Genomic DNA, 18,706 nt, shown 5'->3' with positions numbered 1-18,706 from the left:
TTTTATTTTTTAATATATTTTATTGATTTTAGAGAGGAAAGGAGTAGGAGAGAGAAACATCAGTGATGAGAGAGAATCATCGATTGGCTGCCTCCTGCATGCTCCCCACTGAGGATCAAGCCCACAACCCAGGCATGTGCCCTTGGCTGGAATCAAACCCGGGATCCCTCAGTCCGCAGGCCGACACTCTATCCATTGAGCCAAACCAGCCAGGGCCGATTCCTCTAATTTTAAAACCTATGTTCTTAGCCAGTCACGGCCTGGCACATATATCTTCACAGCAGATTCTTTTAAAATCTCACTTGTTTATATGCAAGTAATATGTGAGTACATGTAAAATAAAAATTTTACAGAGAGTTAGTCATCCTTAGCTACCCCCCACACCATCCCAGTCTCCTTTGGATTAATTTGAAAATAGCTTTCCAGACATATTTTTCTATGCATTTATTTACATATATTTGTACAAACAGAAATATGTACTATTGTCATTGGGACTTTTTGAAAAATATATACAGGAGAACCTAATTATCTTTTTAAAGTCACAAATTACTGCCTCAAGTTCATTTACTTGTGTTGATTGATTAATATGTATATTTCCATGTTGTGTAACAGTCAGGACTCTTTCCAGTGAAACTCAGTTAAAACCAGCTTAAGCAATAAAAGCAACTTACTGGCTCATATAACTGAAAAGTCTTGGGCTACAGCTGACTTCAGGCCCTGCTGGATTCAGATAGTCAAGTGATGTTCCATACCAGGAATCTGACTCTCTTTTCTTCTCTGTTTTTCTGTGTGTTGGCTTCATTTTCAGACAATCTTACCTTCATATGTTTGTAAAAATGGACCCAGTAGTCCCAGCCTATGTTCTACTGGCATATCAGTCCATTGGGAAAGAGCTTTCCCAAATAGATCCAGCAATAATATTTGGAAATTCTCTGATTTAGTTAGGAATGTGTTTGGTTATAAGTAATAGAAAATCTTGTTTACAGTGGTTCAAAGAAATAGTTCATTTTTTTCCTCATCAAGTCCAGAGGTAGACAGTCTAAAACTGATATAGCAGCTCAATTATGTCATCAAGGATCTAGTTTTTTTTCTTTCTTTCTCCTCTGCCGTCTTTAGAATGTTGACTTCATACTCTCACTTACCGCCTCAGGGTCACAAAATAGCTGTAGCGCATCCAGAAATTATACCCTCTTTTATTTTTTTTTTAATATATTGTATTGATTTTTTTACAGAGAGGAAGGAAGAGGGATAGAGAGTTAGAAACATCGATGAGAGAGAAACATCGATCAGCTGCCTCCTGCACACCCCCTACTGGGGATGTGCCCGCAACCAAGGTACATGCCCTTGACCGGAATCGAACCTGGGACCCTTCAGTCCGCAGGCCGACGCTCTATCCACTGAGCCAAACCGGTTACGGCCATATCCTCTTTTAAAACAAGAAAAATGAAAGAGGGAGCACTAGCCATCTCTGTCCTTTTTGTCAGGAAAGCAAAGTTTCCAAGAAGCCTGCCTAACAAACTTTTGCTTATATGTCATTTTCCAGAACTGTGTGATATGTGCCCTCCCAGATGCAAGACAGGCTTTAAAAATGAGAATTTTCTATCTCATAAAATGAAGGTAAATAAGGGAGAAGAGGATTGGGGTATGTGTTGGATTAGCCATTCCATGTCCCTTGCATTTTTTATTTTTTAGACCATGTGCCCATCCTGAAGCCAGTCGTGATGCTCAGGGAAATATGTCATTTGATTGTCCAGGCTTGGGTCACGTGCCATCCTTGGAGTTGGGAGATTGAAATCCAGGCCAGTCAAACCACTTGAGTGAGAAAAGAATGGTCCCTGAAGGTCAGGGAATGCTGAGTAGACAAAAACACTGCACAGTGTTGTGTGTTTTGTTTTTGTTTTTTAAATACATTTTTTTAAATTGATTTCAGAGAGGAAGGGAGAGGGAGATAGAAACATCAATGAGAGAATCATTGATCGGCTGCCTCATGCACGCCCTCTACTGGGGATCGAGCCTGGAACTGAGGTTTGTGCCCTTGACCGAAACTGAACCCGGGACCCTTCAGTCTCAAGCCCCCCCTCTATCCACTGAGCCAGACCAGTAGGGCTGTACAGTGTTTTTTATTTATTGTCACTTTTATACAACTCAGAATCTTAGCTGCCACAGCCTACATCATTATCTATTAAGGTAGATAGTTGTTGAGGCACTGACCTGTGGGTAGAATTGAAAAGTCTAATTTAGTCCTTTTGTTCGTCTCTAATAAGGTTTTCATTTTTCCTCAGATTGTTCCCAGCTAATTGTGTCAGGCGTAGATATATTTTCACTGAAGTTAAAATAATCCTGTCTTATCTTACATTTGATAGAATCAGAGTATGTTAGAGAGTTCATTCAGTTCAAACTTACTATTTTTCAGGTGGGAGTTTCTTTTATAAAACCCCCAAGCGCTTACTGCCATGCACTTCACATTGTGCATCCTCGGTTAACATTGCCGACTGACGGTAACAGCTTCTTTGCTGCCAGGTGAAAACTGACAGGACATCTAACAGACGCACACAGCCGTGCTGACTTGACTCCGGGGACCAGCTCTCTGCAGTTGGCTCATGATGACTGTGGTATATCCATTTAGGGCCTCTCACCCAGTTCCAGAAGCTCATCCTTGCTTCATTTCACTGACAATTAATCACAGTCATTAATAGAGCACTTTTTATAACCCTTCCTGTCCTCACTCGCTGGCACCCACTCACTCCTGCATTGCTAAGTGACTTATAAACTTGCAAAACAAACAGAAAATGGACTGGTATATTTTAAAAGGGGAGGAAAGTGATCAGTATAAATGTTAGGGGAATTAGCAGAAACTTTTTTCCCAATGAGATATTTAGGGTATATTTTTAAGCATTCTATTTTTTCTCTTATTCAAGTAATTCCAGTACTTGATGAGAAATATAAACTTGTTCTGGTTCTATAACATGGGCCAAATTGGTTTCAACCATAATGGCTGGTGAACTGGAGGGAGGGAAATTGAATTAGAAATGCAGCATCTCATCCTCCTGGTGTGGCTCAATTGGTTGAGCAAGGTGACTGGTTCGATTCCTGGTCAGGGCACACGCCCAGGTTGCAGGTTCAATCCCTAATTGGGGTGCATAAAGAAGGCAACTGATCAATGTTTCTCACATCGATGTTTTTCTCTCTCTTTCCTCCTCCCTTCCTCTCTCTCTAAAATCAATAAAAACATATTCTTTAAGAAAAAAAAATGCAGCATCTCTAAAATTATATTTTTTCTGTGGAGCCAGTGCTGAGAGCTAAATTATTAGTGTTTTTCTTACTGGAGAAGTATTGGAATGACTGAACTGACTGTTCTTTCTCTCTGTGCCTCTTTTTTTAGTGATCAGAGTGGATCTGTCTTTTTTTTTTTTTTAATATATTTTATTGACTTCAGGAAGGGGGAGAGAGAGAGAGAGAGAGAGAGAGAGAGAAACATCAATGATGAGAGAGAACCATTGATCGGCTGCCTCCTGCATGCCACACACTAGGGATCAAGTCCGCAACCTAGGCATGTGACCTGGCCGGGAATCGAACCATGACCTCCTGGTTCATAGGTCGACACTCAACCACTGAACCACGCTGGCCGGGCTCTGTTCTTCTTTTCAACATGCATATAAACCCAGAAAAGTAGAAGGCAGCATAATATGACTGTTCTAGGCTAAAATTAAACTTAGCCTTATTTTTAGTGTATTTGTTGGGATGTAGTTTTATGAAGAAAGGTACAATTTGGGGTGTGAGGGTTGTTTAAATTTCAGGTAAACTTAACATCTTCTCATTGGCTGTTCATAAACTCCCTGTCTCATATCCAGGCATCCTCAAGTCTTATCAATTTTGCCTTCTAATTTCTTCTCTATCCTCCATTCAGTGGCTTCTGGAACTAATTGGTTATGTTTTCCTTGCCCACCAGAGAGATGTTACTCATCTTAGTTGCCCTAACACCTAGCCCAGGACCTGGGATTTGGTGAACATTAGATGATGTGCTGGTGCAGTCTAATAGATGAGAAAGCCAAGGTCCAGTGACTTAACCCACGTCTAGTGATAGCAGAGTTAGAATTAGAGCCCAGTATTCCCTTCCCTGAGCTATGACATACCTCCTCCACAAAACTAGCATGAGGTGCAGATGCACTTGGGGAGTGGAGAGGAAAGAGTTGCTCATGGTGAGATAGCAGAGTCAGTAAGAATTGGCTGGAATCTGGCTGCCAACTTGCACAAGCCAGTGAAGAAGAGGACAGCTATTCACTGTCAAAACCAAGAATCCACATCTTTTAAGGATATCAATTTACTTAATTTCACACAATAAAAAAAATTATTAGGGAAAAATACATATAAATTAAGTTGTAAGTTAAAGCTCTTCCTTAACACTCTCCACACTACCCCCCTTATCTTGACTAATACAAATAATTTCAGAGCTACATAGACCTACATAATTTTTAACAAAAAATACTTCTCTACCTGCAAACATGGAAATGCACCAAGGGATAATAAATTGGTCTGCAAATATGTGAATATCAACTATCTCTAGGTTCTGTGTACTTAATACTTGTTATCTGTGGTAGTCCTGTCGAGTCTCACACGAAAGTAAACTGAAGAGATCCTTTAGTCCAACCTTCTCGTTTAATACTTAAGAATACTGAGATTCAGACATGTTGATTTATCTAATTTGTCAGTGAACTAGAACCCCAATCTCATCTTACTGTATACCCATCTCATCTTATTGCTATGACTCCTTGATCCTGAAGAAAACTTCTGTAAGTTGAATAATTACCTCCTGATGGTTCCAGGGTGTCTTATTCTTGTTGGATTTTCCTGTGTGGCTTTGTTGGAAGGAGATAGATATGTAAGTCTTGTAACAAGATTCTGAAGCTGTGATTGAGATCCGACGAGACCTTTTAATGTTATTTGTGTGACAGAAAGAGCAGAGATGCTCTGTCCCCAGCTCTCCAAGCTGTGAAATAGCTTTATAAGCTCTGTGGCTTTTCAGGTCCTAAAAGCCAGCTCCCTGCATCAATACAAGAAGGCTAGATCTTGACAACAGGACATGCATGCCACTTACAAAAGACAATTATTGAATGAGAAGTCAGGTGGTAAAGGCAAAATAGTAGGTGGACCCAGTGCAAACAATGTCATACGTTCTGAGAAAATTCTTTTTACATCTCCTTTAGGACTAGTGTTTTAGCAGCTTTATGGTAATGTTGCCATAAGACATAGTTCACATGCTTCCTTTTTGCACAGTTTACATGCTTAAGTTTGCATGTGGCCAAGGTATTAAATCCTTTTTCTCTCACTTCTAGGCATGTTTGTTCTTCTCTTCCTGCTAAAGCATTTACAGTATAAGGCTAATACTAAAGCATTTACAGTATAAGGCTAACAGGAGCTCCATAGTACAGGGTTAGCTTTCATTTTCCTAGGCTCCTTTGTGCTCTAACCTCCAATGGGTAATCATGCAATACAAAATATGCTACTGGGAGTCAATGATAGTTGTTTTTGAGACTAGTTATGGGGGAATACTCCTTCTCTTTGAGTTATTACTTATGTGCACACATTTTTTGAGCTGGGTACTTACCTTGCCATAAATCAGCTATACTGCGTATCTACTTACACTCCTTTACATATTTGAATTCTTTATTTTTTCACAGCCATCTCTTCCTGTACTTTATACCCTGTCTAGTCAGGCTACACATGAAGCTGTTCATCTCCTTTGCAGGATGTTGGTCTTTGATCCAGTAAGTAGTTTTTGTTTTTATACTTTGTAATGAATTAAAAATACATGTGTTCTAAGAAAAACATCAAGAGCTGGACAATGTAAATAATGACTTTGCAAAAGATAAACTTCAGTCCTCAGTTTCATGTGTATCATGCTCACTCATCATACAGAAGTTTGATTATTAACCCCTAAGAGCTGAGGGGGAAGGGAGATGAAAAACTGTACCAGCTTTATTTCTCTCAATTTGTAAAAGGAGTTTGGCACCAACTTAAATCAGGAGGAAAAAGATTTTAACATAGTTTGAAAAAAAATCTCTCCGTTATATTGTATAAGGAGTTGTTGGAATGGTAGCTTTTCCAGATGCGGCACCAACTTAAATCAGGAGGAAAAAGATTTTAACATGGTTTGAAAAAAATCTGTCTGTTATATTGTATAAGGAGTTGTTGGGATGGTAGCTTTTCCAGATGCCATTTTTTTTAAATATATTTTATTGATTTTTTTACAGAGAGGAAGGGAGAGGGATAGAGTTAGAAACATCGATGAGAGAGAAACATCGATCAGCCGCCTCCTGCACACTCCCCACTGGGGATGTGCCCGCAACCAAGGTACATGCCCTTGACCGGAACTGAACCTGGGACCCTTGAGTCCGAAGGCCGATGCTTTATCCACTGAGCCAAACCAGTTAGGGCCAGATGCCATTTTTGGACTTGACTCTTTTGGAACAAAAGTTAGCTCTTCATTTATTCATTCATCCAAAGAATATTATTCATATCTGTACCAATAACTGTTGTTAAAGAAGACTCAAAAATGGAAGCATTTAGAAAAGAAAATTTTACTTGCTAAGAGTACAAGAAAGTCACCAAATACAAAAAAACAGCAGGTATTTAAAGGGGGGGATGCCCACAGAATTAACAGTTTCTACGTTTACATTAGTCTGTTTGTGATGAGAAAACAGCAGCTGTCTCACATGAGGATCAAATCCACAAAGGCCAGAGCTGTCTTGAGACATCAGCATAACAAAGATTAGGGATAAAAATGTTTTGTTAGAGTCCAGGTTTGTGAGAAACAGTCAAGGTTTTATTATTTGGGGACCAGAACCAATCAGTGACCAAGTTATTTTTGTTACATCTCAGGGTGCATAGTGGATTTTTATTTGTTTGGTGTTTGTTTGTTTGTTAGTTTTCCTTTTCTTTGTTTACTTTATTACTTTGTGAGGTACTTAGTAATACGGAAGCAGGACAAAGTGGCCGTTCTCAATTCCACAGTCCCTCCTTGTGGTCAAGTTCCTGCCATTAAGGACCATTCCAACCACATAACTTGCTCAGTGAGCTAGTGATTTAGTGTCATTAGTTTGGTATTTTGTTTTATTTGGCAAGTCTATCTATATAGCTAACAGGAGATGTTGATTAATACATAAAGACCCTTTGTATGGTTAACAAAACTAGAGCCACATTAACTTCTAGCTTCAGAGGTAATTTCTGTCTGCCCATAGAAGATTATAAAGGCCCCGAGGTTAAAATTTCCTTTTATGTGTCAGAAATATCTTGTGTTCTTTATTAGTTCTATTTAGATTAGGAACCAAAAACCATGTGATTGACCTGTACTAGATTTTCCCTACAGTACTTATATCTGTAAGGTATCCTCTTTCTCAGGGAGCCCATGTTTATTAAGGCTCCTGACCTGCCCGAACTCACAGACTTTACAACCTTAAGGCTGGAGAGTCCTAAGCTGTAGAGCAGATACCACACACATTATCCTGGGAGGCCTGTTAGACTCAGTTCTATGTGAAAGGTAGTCCTTATTCCTCAATAGTGGGATTGTCACACCTAAATAAATGAAACTTTTTTTAATATATTTTTTTTATTGATTTCAGAAAGGAAGAGAGAGAGAGATAGAAGCATCGATGATGAGAGAGAATCATTATCAGCTGCCTCCTGCACAGCCCCGACTGGGGATCGAGCCTGCAACCTGAGCATTTGCTCTTGACTGGAATCGAACCTGGGACCCTTCAGTCCACAGGCCAACACTTTATCCACTGAGCCAAACCAGCTAGGGCAGTAAATGAAACTTTTGATATCATATTTACCATTAATTATCTTTATAAGAGGGAGGTAAGATTTATCTGGTAAAGAGAATAGATTCTTATTGAACCTAAGTAAATAACTACACAGTCATTAAAAAAATAAAGGAATTTATTTGGCAAGTTAAGGATCACTGCATAATATTTAACCATTTTTTATCATTTCTTGTAGAACAAGTCCAACCAATAAATGTGTTGTTGTTTTTTCATAGAATTCTTATTTTTAAATTGGCCTGATGCTTTATTAATTTATAATCGACATTAAAAGTAGATATCATTTTTAAAGAATGTTTTATTCTGTTTTTAACCTGTTGAATTTAGGTTTGGCCATACATTAAAAAGAAAGAAATGAGGGTTTTTTAAATATCCATTAAAAATAGAACACTAACCATAATTAAATCAGTTTATTTAGCCTATTTAGTTGCAGTAATTAATTACTTATTGTTACTATTGGGCTAAGCCAGTGGTTCTCAACCTTGGCTGCACGTTAGAATCACCTGGGAATCTTTTTAAAATCCTGATTTCTGGGCCTCATCCTCCAGAAATTCTGTTTCTTTGTTACAAATGTTGTGGCCTCACCCCATAACAAAAAAGATTTTAAAAAGATTCCCAGGTGATTCTAATGTGCAGCCAAGGTTGAGAACCACTGGGCTACGCAGTCTGTTGCCATGTGTCTGCTCCTGGACTGAAACGATCCTGGAAATCCTGGCTCAGATACCTGGTTCGGTCTCAGCAGTGGTGTCTGTGGGGATGATATCAGTTACACCCATGAATTCATACCATGAAGACAGCGGTCAGAGTACCATCTGATAGCATCCTTTACTGAGGTCCTTGTGATATTTCTTAAGGAATACTCAATTCCTGATCTTTAGTTTGTAGCAGGAGCCTTTAGGCAAATATAAGAAAAAAGGAGCCCTGGTCAGTGTTGCTCAGTTGGTTGGAGTTTAATCGTATGTACTCAGTGGTCTCAGGTTCCATTCCCGGTCAGGACACACACCCAGGTTGTGAGTGCGATCCCCAGTTGAGGCATGTACAGGAAGCAGTCGATAGATGTTTCTCTCCCTTTCCCTTCCTCTCTCTCTAAAATCAATAAAAACCTATTTAAAAAAAAAAAAAACAAAAAAACAAAAAAACAAAAAAAAGAACCACAAAGACCAATAGGGAAGCCAGACTCCAGCTACTGGCGGCAGCTCATAGGAACCCAATTTCTGACATCTGCCACCTGACAGAAGTGACTTAATGGTCAGATGGTAAAATTAAAACCCAGATTCAATCATAGCGGTCACCAGTGTGGACATAATCACTCGTTTCAATCGGAAACAGAAATAGACTCGGCCAACAACCAGATTTAGTGAGTAAAAGCCGAAGAGCTCAATCCATATGTGAGACTGGCCAGAGACACGGATTGAAGGGCCCTGTCTCGGGAAAGGTGCACTGTCGGCCAGCTAGTTTCTTTTGATTCTGACAGTAGACTTTCTTTTTTAAAATATATTTTTATTGCTTTTAGAGAGGAAGGGAGAGAGAGAGAAACATCACTGAGGTCCTTGTGATATTTCTTAAGGAATACTCAATTCCTGATCTTTAGTTTGTAGCAGGAGCCTTTAGGCAAATATAAGAAAAAAGGAGCCCTGGTCAGTGTTGCTCAGTTGGTTGGAGTTTAATCGTATGTACTCAGTGGTCTCAGGTTCCATTCCCGGTCAGGACACACACCCAGGTTGTGAGTGCGATCCCCAGTTGAGGCATGTACAGGAAGCAGTCGATAGATGTTTCTCTCCCTTTCCCTTCCTCTCTCTCTAAAATCAATAAAAACCTATTTAAAAAAACAAAAAAACAAAAAAAAGAACCACAAAGACCAATAGGGAAGCCAGACTCCAGCTACTGGCGGCAGCTCATAGGAACCCAATTTCTGACATCTGCCACCTGACAGAAGTGACTTAATGGTCAGATGGTAAAATTAAAACCCAGATTCAATTATAGCGGTCACCAGTGTGGACATAATCACTCTTTTCAATCGGAAACAGAAATAGACTCGGCCAACAACCAAATTTAGTGAGCAAAAGCCGAAGAGCTCAATCCATATGTGAGACTGGCCAGCTAGTTTCTTTTGATTCTGACAGTAGACTTTCTTTTTTAAAATATATTTTTATTGCTTTTAGAGAGAAATGGAGAGAGAAAGAAACACCAGTGATGAGAGAGAATCATTAATTGGCTGCCTCCTGCACGCTCCACATTGGGGATTAAGCCTGAAACCCGGGCATGTCCCCTGACTGGGAATCAAACCAGCGACGTCCTGGTTCATAGGTTGACGCTCAACCACTGAGCCATGCCAGCCGGGCCTGACAGTGGACCTTTATTCCAGTGCAACCTCCAGGAATAGCTGGACTTATTTACAAAGAGAAAAAGTTTACTTGCTAAAAGTACCAGTGAATCAGTTCAGCTGGGTCACCAAGTACAAAACAACAGGAGCAAAGCCAAGGTTGTCACGTTTACATTTGTCTGCTCGTGGTGGAGAGACAGCAGCTTTCATTTGCGATGATCGTCTCCTGGAAGGGCATGGCATGCCTTTTAGCATCAGCACAGCAAAAAAGCAGAGATTAAAATGTTTTGGGGGAATCTGGGTTTATGGGAAGTAGTTAACATTTCATTATCTGGGGGACCAGAACCAGTCAGGATGATCTGGTGTTTTTTGTTTGTTTTTTATTGTTGTTGTTTGGTTTAAGTGCAAAATGTTTTTTTGGGTTGGGGGGGGGTGTTAATCATGTTATATGAAGTGCTTGATCATATTGCAAGTAGGGCAGAGTGTCAGTTTTTATTCTATTCTCTGCTCCTGAGCCTGACCTTAAATCCTTTAAAATTCACTTTCTCTCACACAGTAGTACTTATATGTCCACTGAGCTCAAAGGAAGGACTTTTTTTTAATGGAGAAATGAGTTTAAAAGTGTATGGTTTATCAACCTGAAACTAGTATATTACGTATTCTGACCTGAAGTGTCAGGAAACAACGGGCTGCTGATATTCAGAGTGAGCTGGATATTAAAACATGGCGTTCAGGCTGTTACCTGCTGCCTAACTCCAGCAGCTTCACATATCCTGTGTTGACTTGGCATTCTAAGAGAATTAAAGTTTCAAGCAGCTTTGTAAAATTGCCACCGTGATCACATCTCTTCTAGATGCTGAGACATGTTTAGAAACTATAACTGCTATTTAAAATGTAAACTTCTGCCCTAGCTGGTTTGGCTCAGTGGATAGAGCATCCACCTGTGGACTGAAGGGTCCCAGGTTCGATTCTGGTCAAGGGCACATGCCAGGGTTGCAGGCTCGGTCCCTAGTGTGGGGCGTGCAGGAGGCAGACAATCGATGATTCTCTCTCATCATTGATTTTTCTCTCTCTCTCTCCCTCTCCCTTCCTCTCTGAAATCAATAAAATTTTATTTAAAAAAATAAAAATAAAATGTAAATTCCCCTCCAAAGCATTACATATTTAAATGTCATGATATTTATAACTGTGGGCGCTGCATACATTTATTTTGAGGTAGGAATTCTTTGGGATCTTAGCAGAAAGTCACTTCATACTCCCTCAACTGCTGCATTACCCACTCTGACTTCAGTTATCCCTCTTTACACAGGATGTACCATAAAGTATAAGCAGTTACTGTGCCTTGAGAAAGACCCTGTGTGGACAGTCGTGTTTATCTGTAGTGTTGATGTGCTGGTCTCTAAATTTGATTTCAGTCCAAAAGAATATCCGCTAAGGATGCCTTAGCCCACCCCTACCTAGATGAAGGGCGACTACGATATCACACGTGTATGTGTAAATGTTGCTTTTCCACCTCTACTGGAAGAGTTTATACCAGTGACTTTGAGCCTGTCACCAACCCCAAATTTGATGACACTTTTGAGAAGAACCTCAGTTCTGTTCGACAGGTTAAAGGTGAGTACCTTTTTTGGCCTTCGGCCTGGCAGGATCACTAGTAACGTTTTTCATTGCGTGGCCCGAAGAGCTGAGATCTCATAGGTTTATTTTACAGCCTCGCGTACAACTCTATTCAAGTCATGTACCATGAATGCTATGTATGTTATAAAAACGCTCAGTTAGTACTACATCCAGGAGAAGGACAGGCAGAGGAGTAAATATTTTGTTCTTGTTTTCAAAACTAACTTACTTGATGAGTGTGACTCAATATATTTAATATGTATTCATTGAGTGTAATTAATTGAATGGAACATATTGGATGTATAACATGCAAAGTTTTAAAAAAGGTAAACATCCACTGAGGGATCATTCCATGGATGATGACAAGAGAAGGAAATTTCTGCTAGTCGACTTGTAAAATTTCCTGACACCACCTCCTTTTGGGATGGGGTGGGAGGTTATGACATCCAAAATTCTGAATGATTTGAGTGTCTGCTATAGCGCATTTTAGAAGAGAGAGCAGTTCCCAAAGAAACCAGCCCCAAACTGTATCTAATCATCAAGGTATTTTAAGTGATTTTCAATAAGATGGTAATTACCAGCAATTTAGAAGAGTTCACTCATATTGCCAAACCCTGTGGTGTCAACTCTCAAATTTATAGACCATTTTACTCCTCCCACGGATGGGATTTTCGCCCTGAGTGAGGCGCTTTGGGGGGTTTTGCCTGTGTTTAGCAGCACCTGTCATTTGGTTTCAGGAAAGTTCTGCTGGAGTCTGCCTGACAAATGATGTGTGTCTGATTTAACTAAACCAGCAGGAAATGCTGCTCTGACGCTGGCTAGCGTTAGCGGAGAACCCGCCGCTCCCAGACCTGCAAATTGGCATGCCTGTGTGTTTGTTTTCTCCACAGAAATTATTCACCAGTTCATTCTGGAACAGCAGAAAGGAAACAGAGTGCCTCTCTGCATCAACCCTCAGTCTGCTGCTTTTAAGAGCTTTATTAGGTAACTATGTGAACATAATTCTAACTTTCTTGTTAGGATTAGGAGGCCGTTGTGATTTTGTTATTCAGCATATTTCTGTTTTTATTTTGATTCAGTAACATAGATAAAAGGTCCAACAGAAAGTTTCTGTTATGAACTTTGGCTTTAGTCAAAAGCATATTAAAATGTTAGCATTAGTTTTTACACTGATGCCAATTCACTGTGGTCGCTTTGGTAGTTTTTCCCCCAAATGACCATTGTGCTGCCTGGTCATGTACATGGGGATCTCCTGCAGCAACAGTGTGGTGGCCATTGTCCTGGAGTTAGACATGGTCACCGGGATTCCCACTGCCATCCCCAGCACCTTCGGAATAAGTGCAGCAAGAACATTTATTTTTATAGATGCACTGCGGGTGTGTCCAGTAGGCTTGTTGGTTCAAGAGCTAGAAACCTGCTTTGGAACCTAGAAGCCCCATTCTCTTTGTCCTTGCCTTCTCAGTCTCTCTTTCCCTGACTGCTTGTACCAGTGAAGGCCCAGACATGAGAAAGAAACCACACCCCATAAAATTTAATAACAGAAGCATTAACTAGGGAAAGAGTGAACAAGGAAGAAATTAAGACCTTAGAGGAGGTCCCTTCACCCAAAGCTAATAAGATTTGGAGGTGATATGGCTGCCACAGAGACACACCCATGAGGGTGGTGAAGAAACTTTCCAAACGTGGGGGCAGAACTCATCCATCAAAGAGGCCTGTTGGGCTGCAGAGCAACTTGCCGGAATGTTCGGGTAGACCACAGCTGGGCCTTTCATATTAAAATAAAGAAGTAAAACAAAATAAAAAGGCACACCGGACCGGACCGGGAAGGGCAGCTGCTTCCTAATGCTATGGCCGGGCGATGCCTCTCCAGCACCCTCTGTCGACAAAGGCTAGCATCCAGCAGGTGGCCGAGGAGAAATGTGAACAGCATCTGGCTCCTGTATCACAAAGGAGCACAAAGAAGGGGGGGCGGTTTGGATCTGAGAGGCCACACTCTATCTCCTTTCTTCCCCACCTGCCTTTCTCCCTCTTCTTTTTCCCTCTTCTCTCTGATTCTCTTTCCCTTCCCCTCATTTCTGTTTTAATTGGTCTTAACATGGTATTGAAGTTGGTTTAATTTATTGAATCAAAGTCAAGATTTTTTTGTTTAGAATTATTCCATGTATATGTTGTTAGAAAGAAAGAATTAAGTTGCATTTTTACTTCTCTGTTGTTTAAAATTACTTTGTTTTAGTTTTTTCCCCCTAACAGTCAGTGTCCCAGTACCTTTCCAGGTGCAAGTTATTCATTATTCTGGGCCCCAGAGAAGCAAAGTGCTTACACACAATCCCTAGATTATGTTTATAATCTGGTTGGCAGCATTAGACAGACATATGAAATAACTGATAAAACAAATCAATGGATAACAAATGCTAAATGATTATCCATTACTACTCAGTTAATACTTGATAAAGAAAGCTTATGAGGCTCATTCAAAGTAGGTCCTCACTTCGATGGATGTGTCTCTCTCACTTACATGTTTCTCTCTGTTTCTCCCCCTCCCTCTCACTCCCTTTAAAAATCAATGGGGAAAAAATATCCTCAGAACAACAAAATATCCTAAGAACAACAACAAAAAAAGCCCTATCCAGTTGCTAAGTGGTTAGAGCGTCAGCCCATGGACTGAAGGGTCATGGGTTTGATTCTGGTCAAGGGCATGTGCCTCAGTTGCAGGCTCCATCCAGTTCAGGGTGTGTCCCAGAGGCAACCAATCAATGTGTCTCTCTCACATTGATGTTTCTCTCTCTGTTTCTTCCCCTCCCTTCCACTCTCCAAAAATCAATGTTAATACTCGGGTGAGGATTAACAACAACAACAAAAAACAGGTTCCCACTTAAAGTCACTGTATTTTGAGAGGTTACTTTCAAATGGATAATTCTGCATCGTTTAAGGTTATTTTTCTAATTGATTATAAGCATTACTATTTATAATAACTACCATTTACTTTATATTATGAAGTAGGCACTGTGGAAAGCACTTTACATACATTATCTCATTTATTCATCACAATAGCATTCCCTGCCCTAGCTGGTTTGGCTCAGTGGATACAGCTTCGGCCCACAGACTGAAGGGTCCCGGGTTTGATTCTGGTCAAGGTGTGTACCTTGGTTGCAGGCTCAATCCCCGGCTCTGGTTGGGGTGAATGCAGGAAGCAACCAATTGATGTGTCTCTCTCACTTCAATGTTTCTCTCTGTGTGTCTCTTCCCCCTCCCTTTATCTAAATGATCCTCGGGTGAGGATTAACAATAAAAAAAACAATAGCATTATCCCTCTCCAAGAGGAAAGATGAAGGAATCTGCTCTGTGTCACACAACTAGTAAATGACATTGTTTCCAAGGCCATGTATTAGCCACTGTACCATATTGCCTCACTAAACATAGATCCTTAAGCAAACAATGTGGAACAGATGCAATTTACAGAAGTTAAAAGAAACCAATCAAAATCCACAGCTGGACTTTACAGGTTTTTTTTTAAAGGCAGGGAAGAAAACAGGCAACAGTGAATTCCCCTTTGCCCTTTGTGGTGTTACAAGTGTTTTCACCATGTCTCCTTTTTTTTCTAGTTCCACTGTTGCCCAGCCATCTGAGATGCCCCCATCTCCTCTGGTGTGGGAGTGACGGTGGAAGATAATGTACTACTGAAGATGTAATGTAGCTTTCCACTGGAGTCTGGGATTTGCAATTCTGGAGGTTAATCATGCTTGTACTGTAATTTTACTAATGAAGTTTTAAATTAACAACCACTACTTGTATGATATGAATAATATTTAGAAATGTTACTAGACTTTTAATCTTGTAAAGTGGTTGTGCTTTTAGAAGAAAAATATTTTACCCAGAGTTGCACATGTTTTATGAATTTAGTGCAGCTGTTATGGCTCACCTCAGAACAAATGAGAATTGAACCAAATTTGGAAGTTTGGGGTTTTGTGTTTTTGTTTTGTTTTGTTTTTCTTTTTTTAAAATGAAGTGGGATTGTTCACACACACACACACACACAGGACAGTCATACATTTTGATATTTGAGCCATTCCTGAAAATTAAGGGTTTTCTAAAATGAAAGAATCTAGAAACCTTGCCTGTGACCAATCATGGAGCCACGTGAGCTGATCGTGGCCGCACCTGGGGGGAGGGGGGTGGGGCATGCCACCTAATGATCAAGCCCTATAATTAGCTTCTCATTAGAGCCGTGACGGTGATGTGTGCTGTCTAAAATCCAATGTTGTGGGTAGAAAGAATGAGTTTGTGACTAGGAGAGACTAAACTTCTGTTTTCCTTACCCAGTATAAATATATATATATATATTTAATCTATTTTTATTAGAAGTTTTTCTGCTCTTTCTTACATAAAAGAACCCCCAAGCATGCATCTTTCATGTGTGTAAATAATTCATTTCTGGGCTAATTTCAAAAGAATTCCAACATTGCTGTATAGAGAGAGAACTAGCTTGCACATTTTAGGTCTGTGAAATTTTGTGAGACTTTTCCTGCACTGGACAATAAAAAAAGATAAAAATAAAAGACAAAAACAAATTTTAAAGAAATTTAAAGCCACAAAAAAAAAAAAAGGCACATAGGGAATTATGTCAAATGTGTTTGTGTCCTTAGGCAAAGCTGTGGGAGTCTTGAAATGTCACAGTAGTAAATAACTTATTACTTTTTGACAAATTCTTTTTTCTGTTGGAACACTGAATTCTTCTGTGCATATGTATATATGAATACAAATTGAAGGCCTCTACCTCCTGGAGTTATACAACTTGGCTTGTTTACCTCCACATGCTGATGATGACTATTTTTTTTTTTTTAAGTTCAATGTGGAGACTTGAAACTTGAATGTCCCTTCCAACTTTTATATTAAAAATAAAAAGAGAAGAAAACTGAAGATCATTTTTCACCTGTACAAGGAATATTAATGGATCGTCTTAAAATTGGTCTAGGAAAAAACCTTGGTGTGTGTTATGGACAATTAACTGTTAAAGTTATTGTAAGTTATCTGTATTTAGCAGAGTATTTTCATCTTGAGTGATCTGAGCTGAATTTGAAGACTATTAATAAGTTATGTTTGGAAGTTTTAACTTCAATGAAGTAATTATTTGCTGTGAAAGAAACAAACATTGAATTACTAAACAAAGATGGTGCAATATCTTTGTTTCTTTTTTTTATGAGGCTCCTGAGAATCAACCCAACTGAAGCATTTCAATTCACTTGAATGAGAAACGTGTTTAGTATCAAAAGAGCCCAAGAAGACACTGGTGTGAAAGGTACAATCTCAGAGGTTGGTCAATTACCGTGGCACACTTACTGGTCACTTTGTACAATGTAGATTTGAAGTACAGTGGTGAAAACATTAAATGTGACATTTGAAAAAATGTGTCATCTGTTTATTTCAGTTCCTCTTTTTTGTTTTCTCTTCAGTACAGCTTACTGAATTTGCAAAGTTTTGAGACATTTCCTACTTATATTTCCACTTAGATCTTTGAGGAAATTAGATGTGCTTTTTAAAAACCTTCCCAGAAGCATTAGCTTGCCAAAACCATATTGAAAATTTAACCAATATCAAAGACATTGTGATTTAAATATATACAACTTGAGCCTGGCCTGTGTGGCTCAGGGTTTGAGCGTCAACCTTGTACAATGACTCATTTCAAAGCATTATGAATTGCATGTATAATACTTTGAGGTCACGGTTCGATACCCAATCAGGGCACATGCCCAGGTTATGGGCTCGATCCTGTACAATGACTCATTTCAAAGCATTATGAATTGCATGAGGTCACGGTTCGATACCCGATCAGGGCACATGCCCAGGTTATGGGCTCGATCCCCAGTGTGGGGTGTGCAGGAGGCAGCCAATCAATTATTCTCTCTCATCATTGATATTTCTATCTCTCTATCCCCCTCCGATCCCCTCTGAAATCAATAAAAATATACTTTAAATATAAATAAATATACAACTTTAAAATCTTTCCACACCTTTAGAGTATAATCCAGTGGATTTTAAACTTTTTTTTCTAAACAAGGAATCCTATTTTCATGTGAAACCAAATTCTTTCTAAACAAGGAATCCTATTTTCATGTGAAACCAAACTCCAGTATCTATATATATAAAAGCCTAATATGCAGATTGTCCCCTTGGGAGTTCAGTCACGCACCATGACATGCACTGACCACCAGGGGGCGGCGCAGAGGGAAGGGAGGCCCCTGTCAGCAGCCGGAAGGCCCCGATCAGCCCTGATCACTGGCCAGGCCTAGGGGACCTTACCCGTGCACAAATTTTGTGCACCAGGCCTCTAGTATTAAATAAAAGGGGAGTGCTCAGAATGAAGGGGACTGCTGCGGGAATTTGATTTCCTCCCTCTTGCTTCCTGCTTCCTGCTTCCTGCTCCTGGCAGCCCAAAGATACTTCCAGCTTAGGAAGAGGTCCCACCTGGGTGGTGGTGTAATTAAAACCTGACACCAGACCGCCTAACTTCAGAATACTTTCCTGCGGCTAGATGAAGCAACATCACTTGTAGGTTTGTAGATAGCAAGTACTTCTGTCTTTTCTTGGTTTAGCAAAATGAATGGATTTTTTTTTTCTGACATAAAATGAGTCAATTGTTCTAACTCATCTAAATACAAGTACACGTTTTTATTCATTCAACAAACTTTTGAATACCTACTAAGTGCTTCCAGAAAACTAGTTTTCATCACTTACAAGAAAGCATTATGAATTGCATGTATAACACTTTGAAACTAAAGTTATTCAGAGATAAAAGAGAAGATATACTGACCTGTTTCCACTGGAACCTGCTCAACTAACCAAAGAATCTGTGCCTTATTTAATTAAAATTGTTGATAATTGCAAAAATGTGGAATTTCTAAAGCCAGTGGAGTCAGTGTGGACAGATAAATTGGGGCTCTACCAGCTG

The 18,706-nt window shown here is 39.7% G+C and overlaps 1 protein-coding gene across 1 annotated transcript in view; it reads left to right on the top strand.

Annotated features, from left to right (window-relative positions):
- The window catches only part of NLK (nemo-like kinase), a 133,315-nt gene extending 116,151 nt beyond the window's left edge, over positions 1-17,164 (top strand). Inside the window, 4 exon segments of the mRNA XM_005876912.2 lie at positions 5,679-5,765; positions 11,559-11,757; positions 12,651-12,744; positions 15,363-17,164. Coding sequence (XP_005876974.2) covers positions 5,679-5,765; positions 11,559-11,757; positions 12,651-12,744; positions 15,363-15,417 — 435 coding nt within the window. The 3' untranslated portion in view covers positions 15,418-17,164.
- The last annotated feature ends 1,542 nt before the right edge of the window (positions 17,165-18,706 follow it).

The sequence above is a fragment of the Myotis brandtii genome, unplaced genomic scaffold, assembly GCF_000412655.1.
Source record: "Myotis brandtii unplaced genomic scaffold, ASM41265v1 scaffold50, whole genome shotgun sequence".
Classification (NCBI taxonomy): domain Eukaryota; kingdom Metazoa; phylum Chordata; class Mammalia; order Chiroptera; family Vespertilionidae; genus Myotis; species Myotis brandtii.
This window is presented reverse-complemented; position numbering and strand designations above follow the sequence as displayed.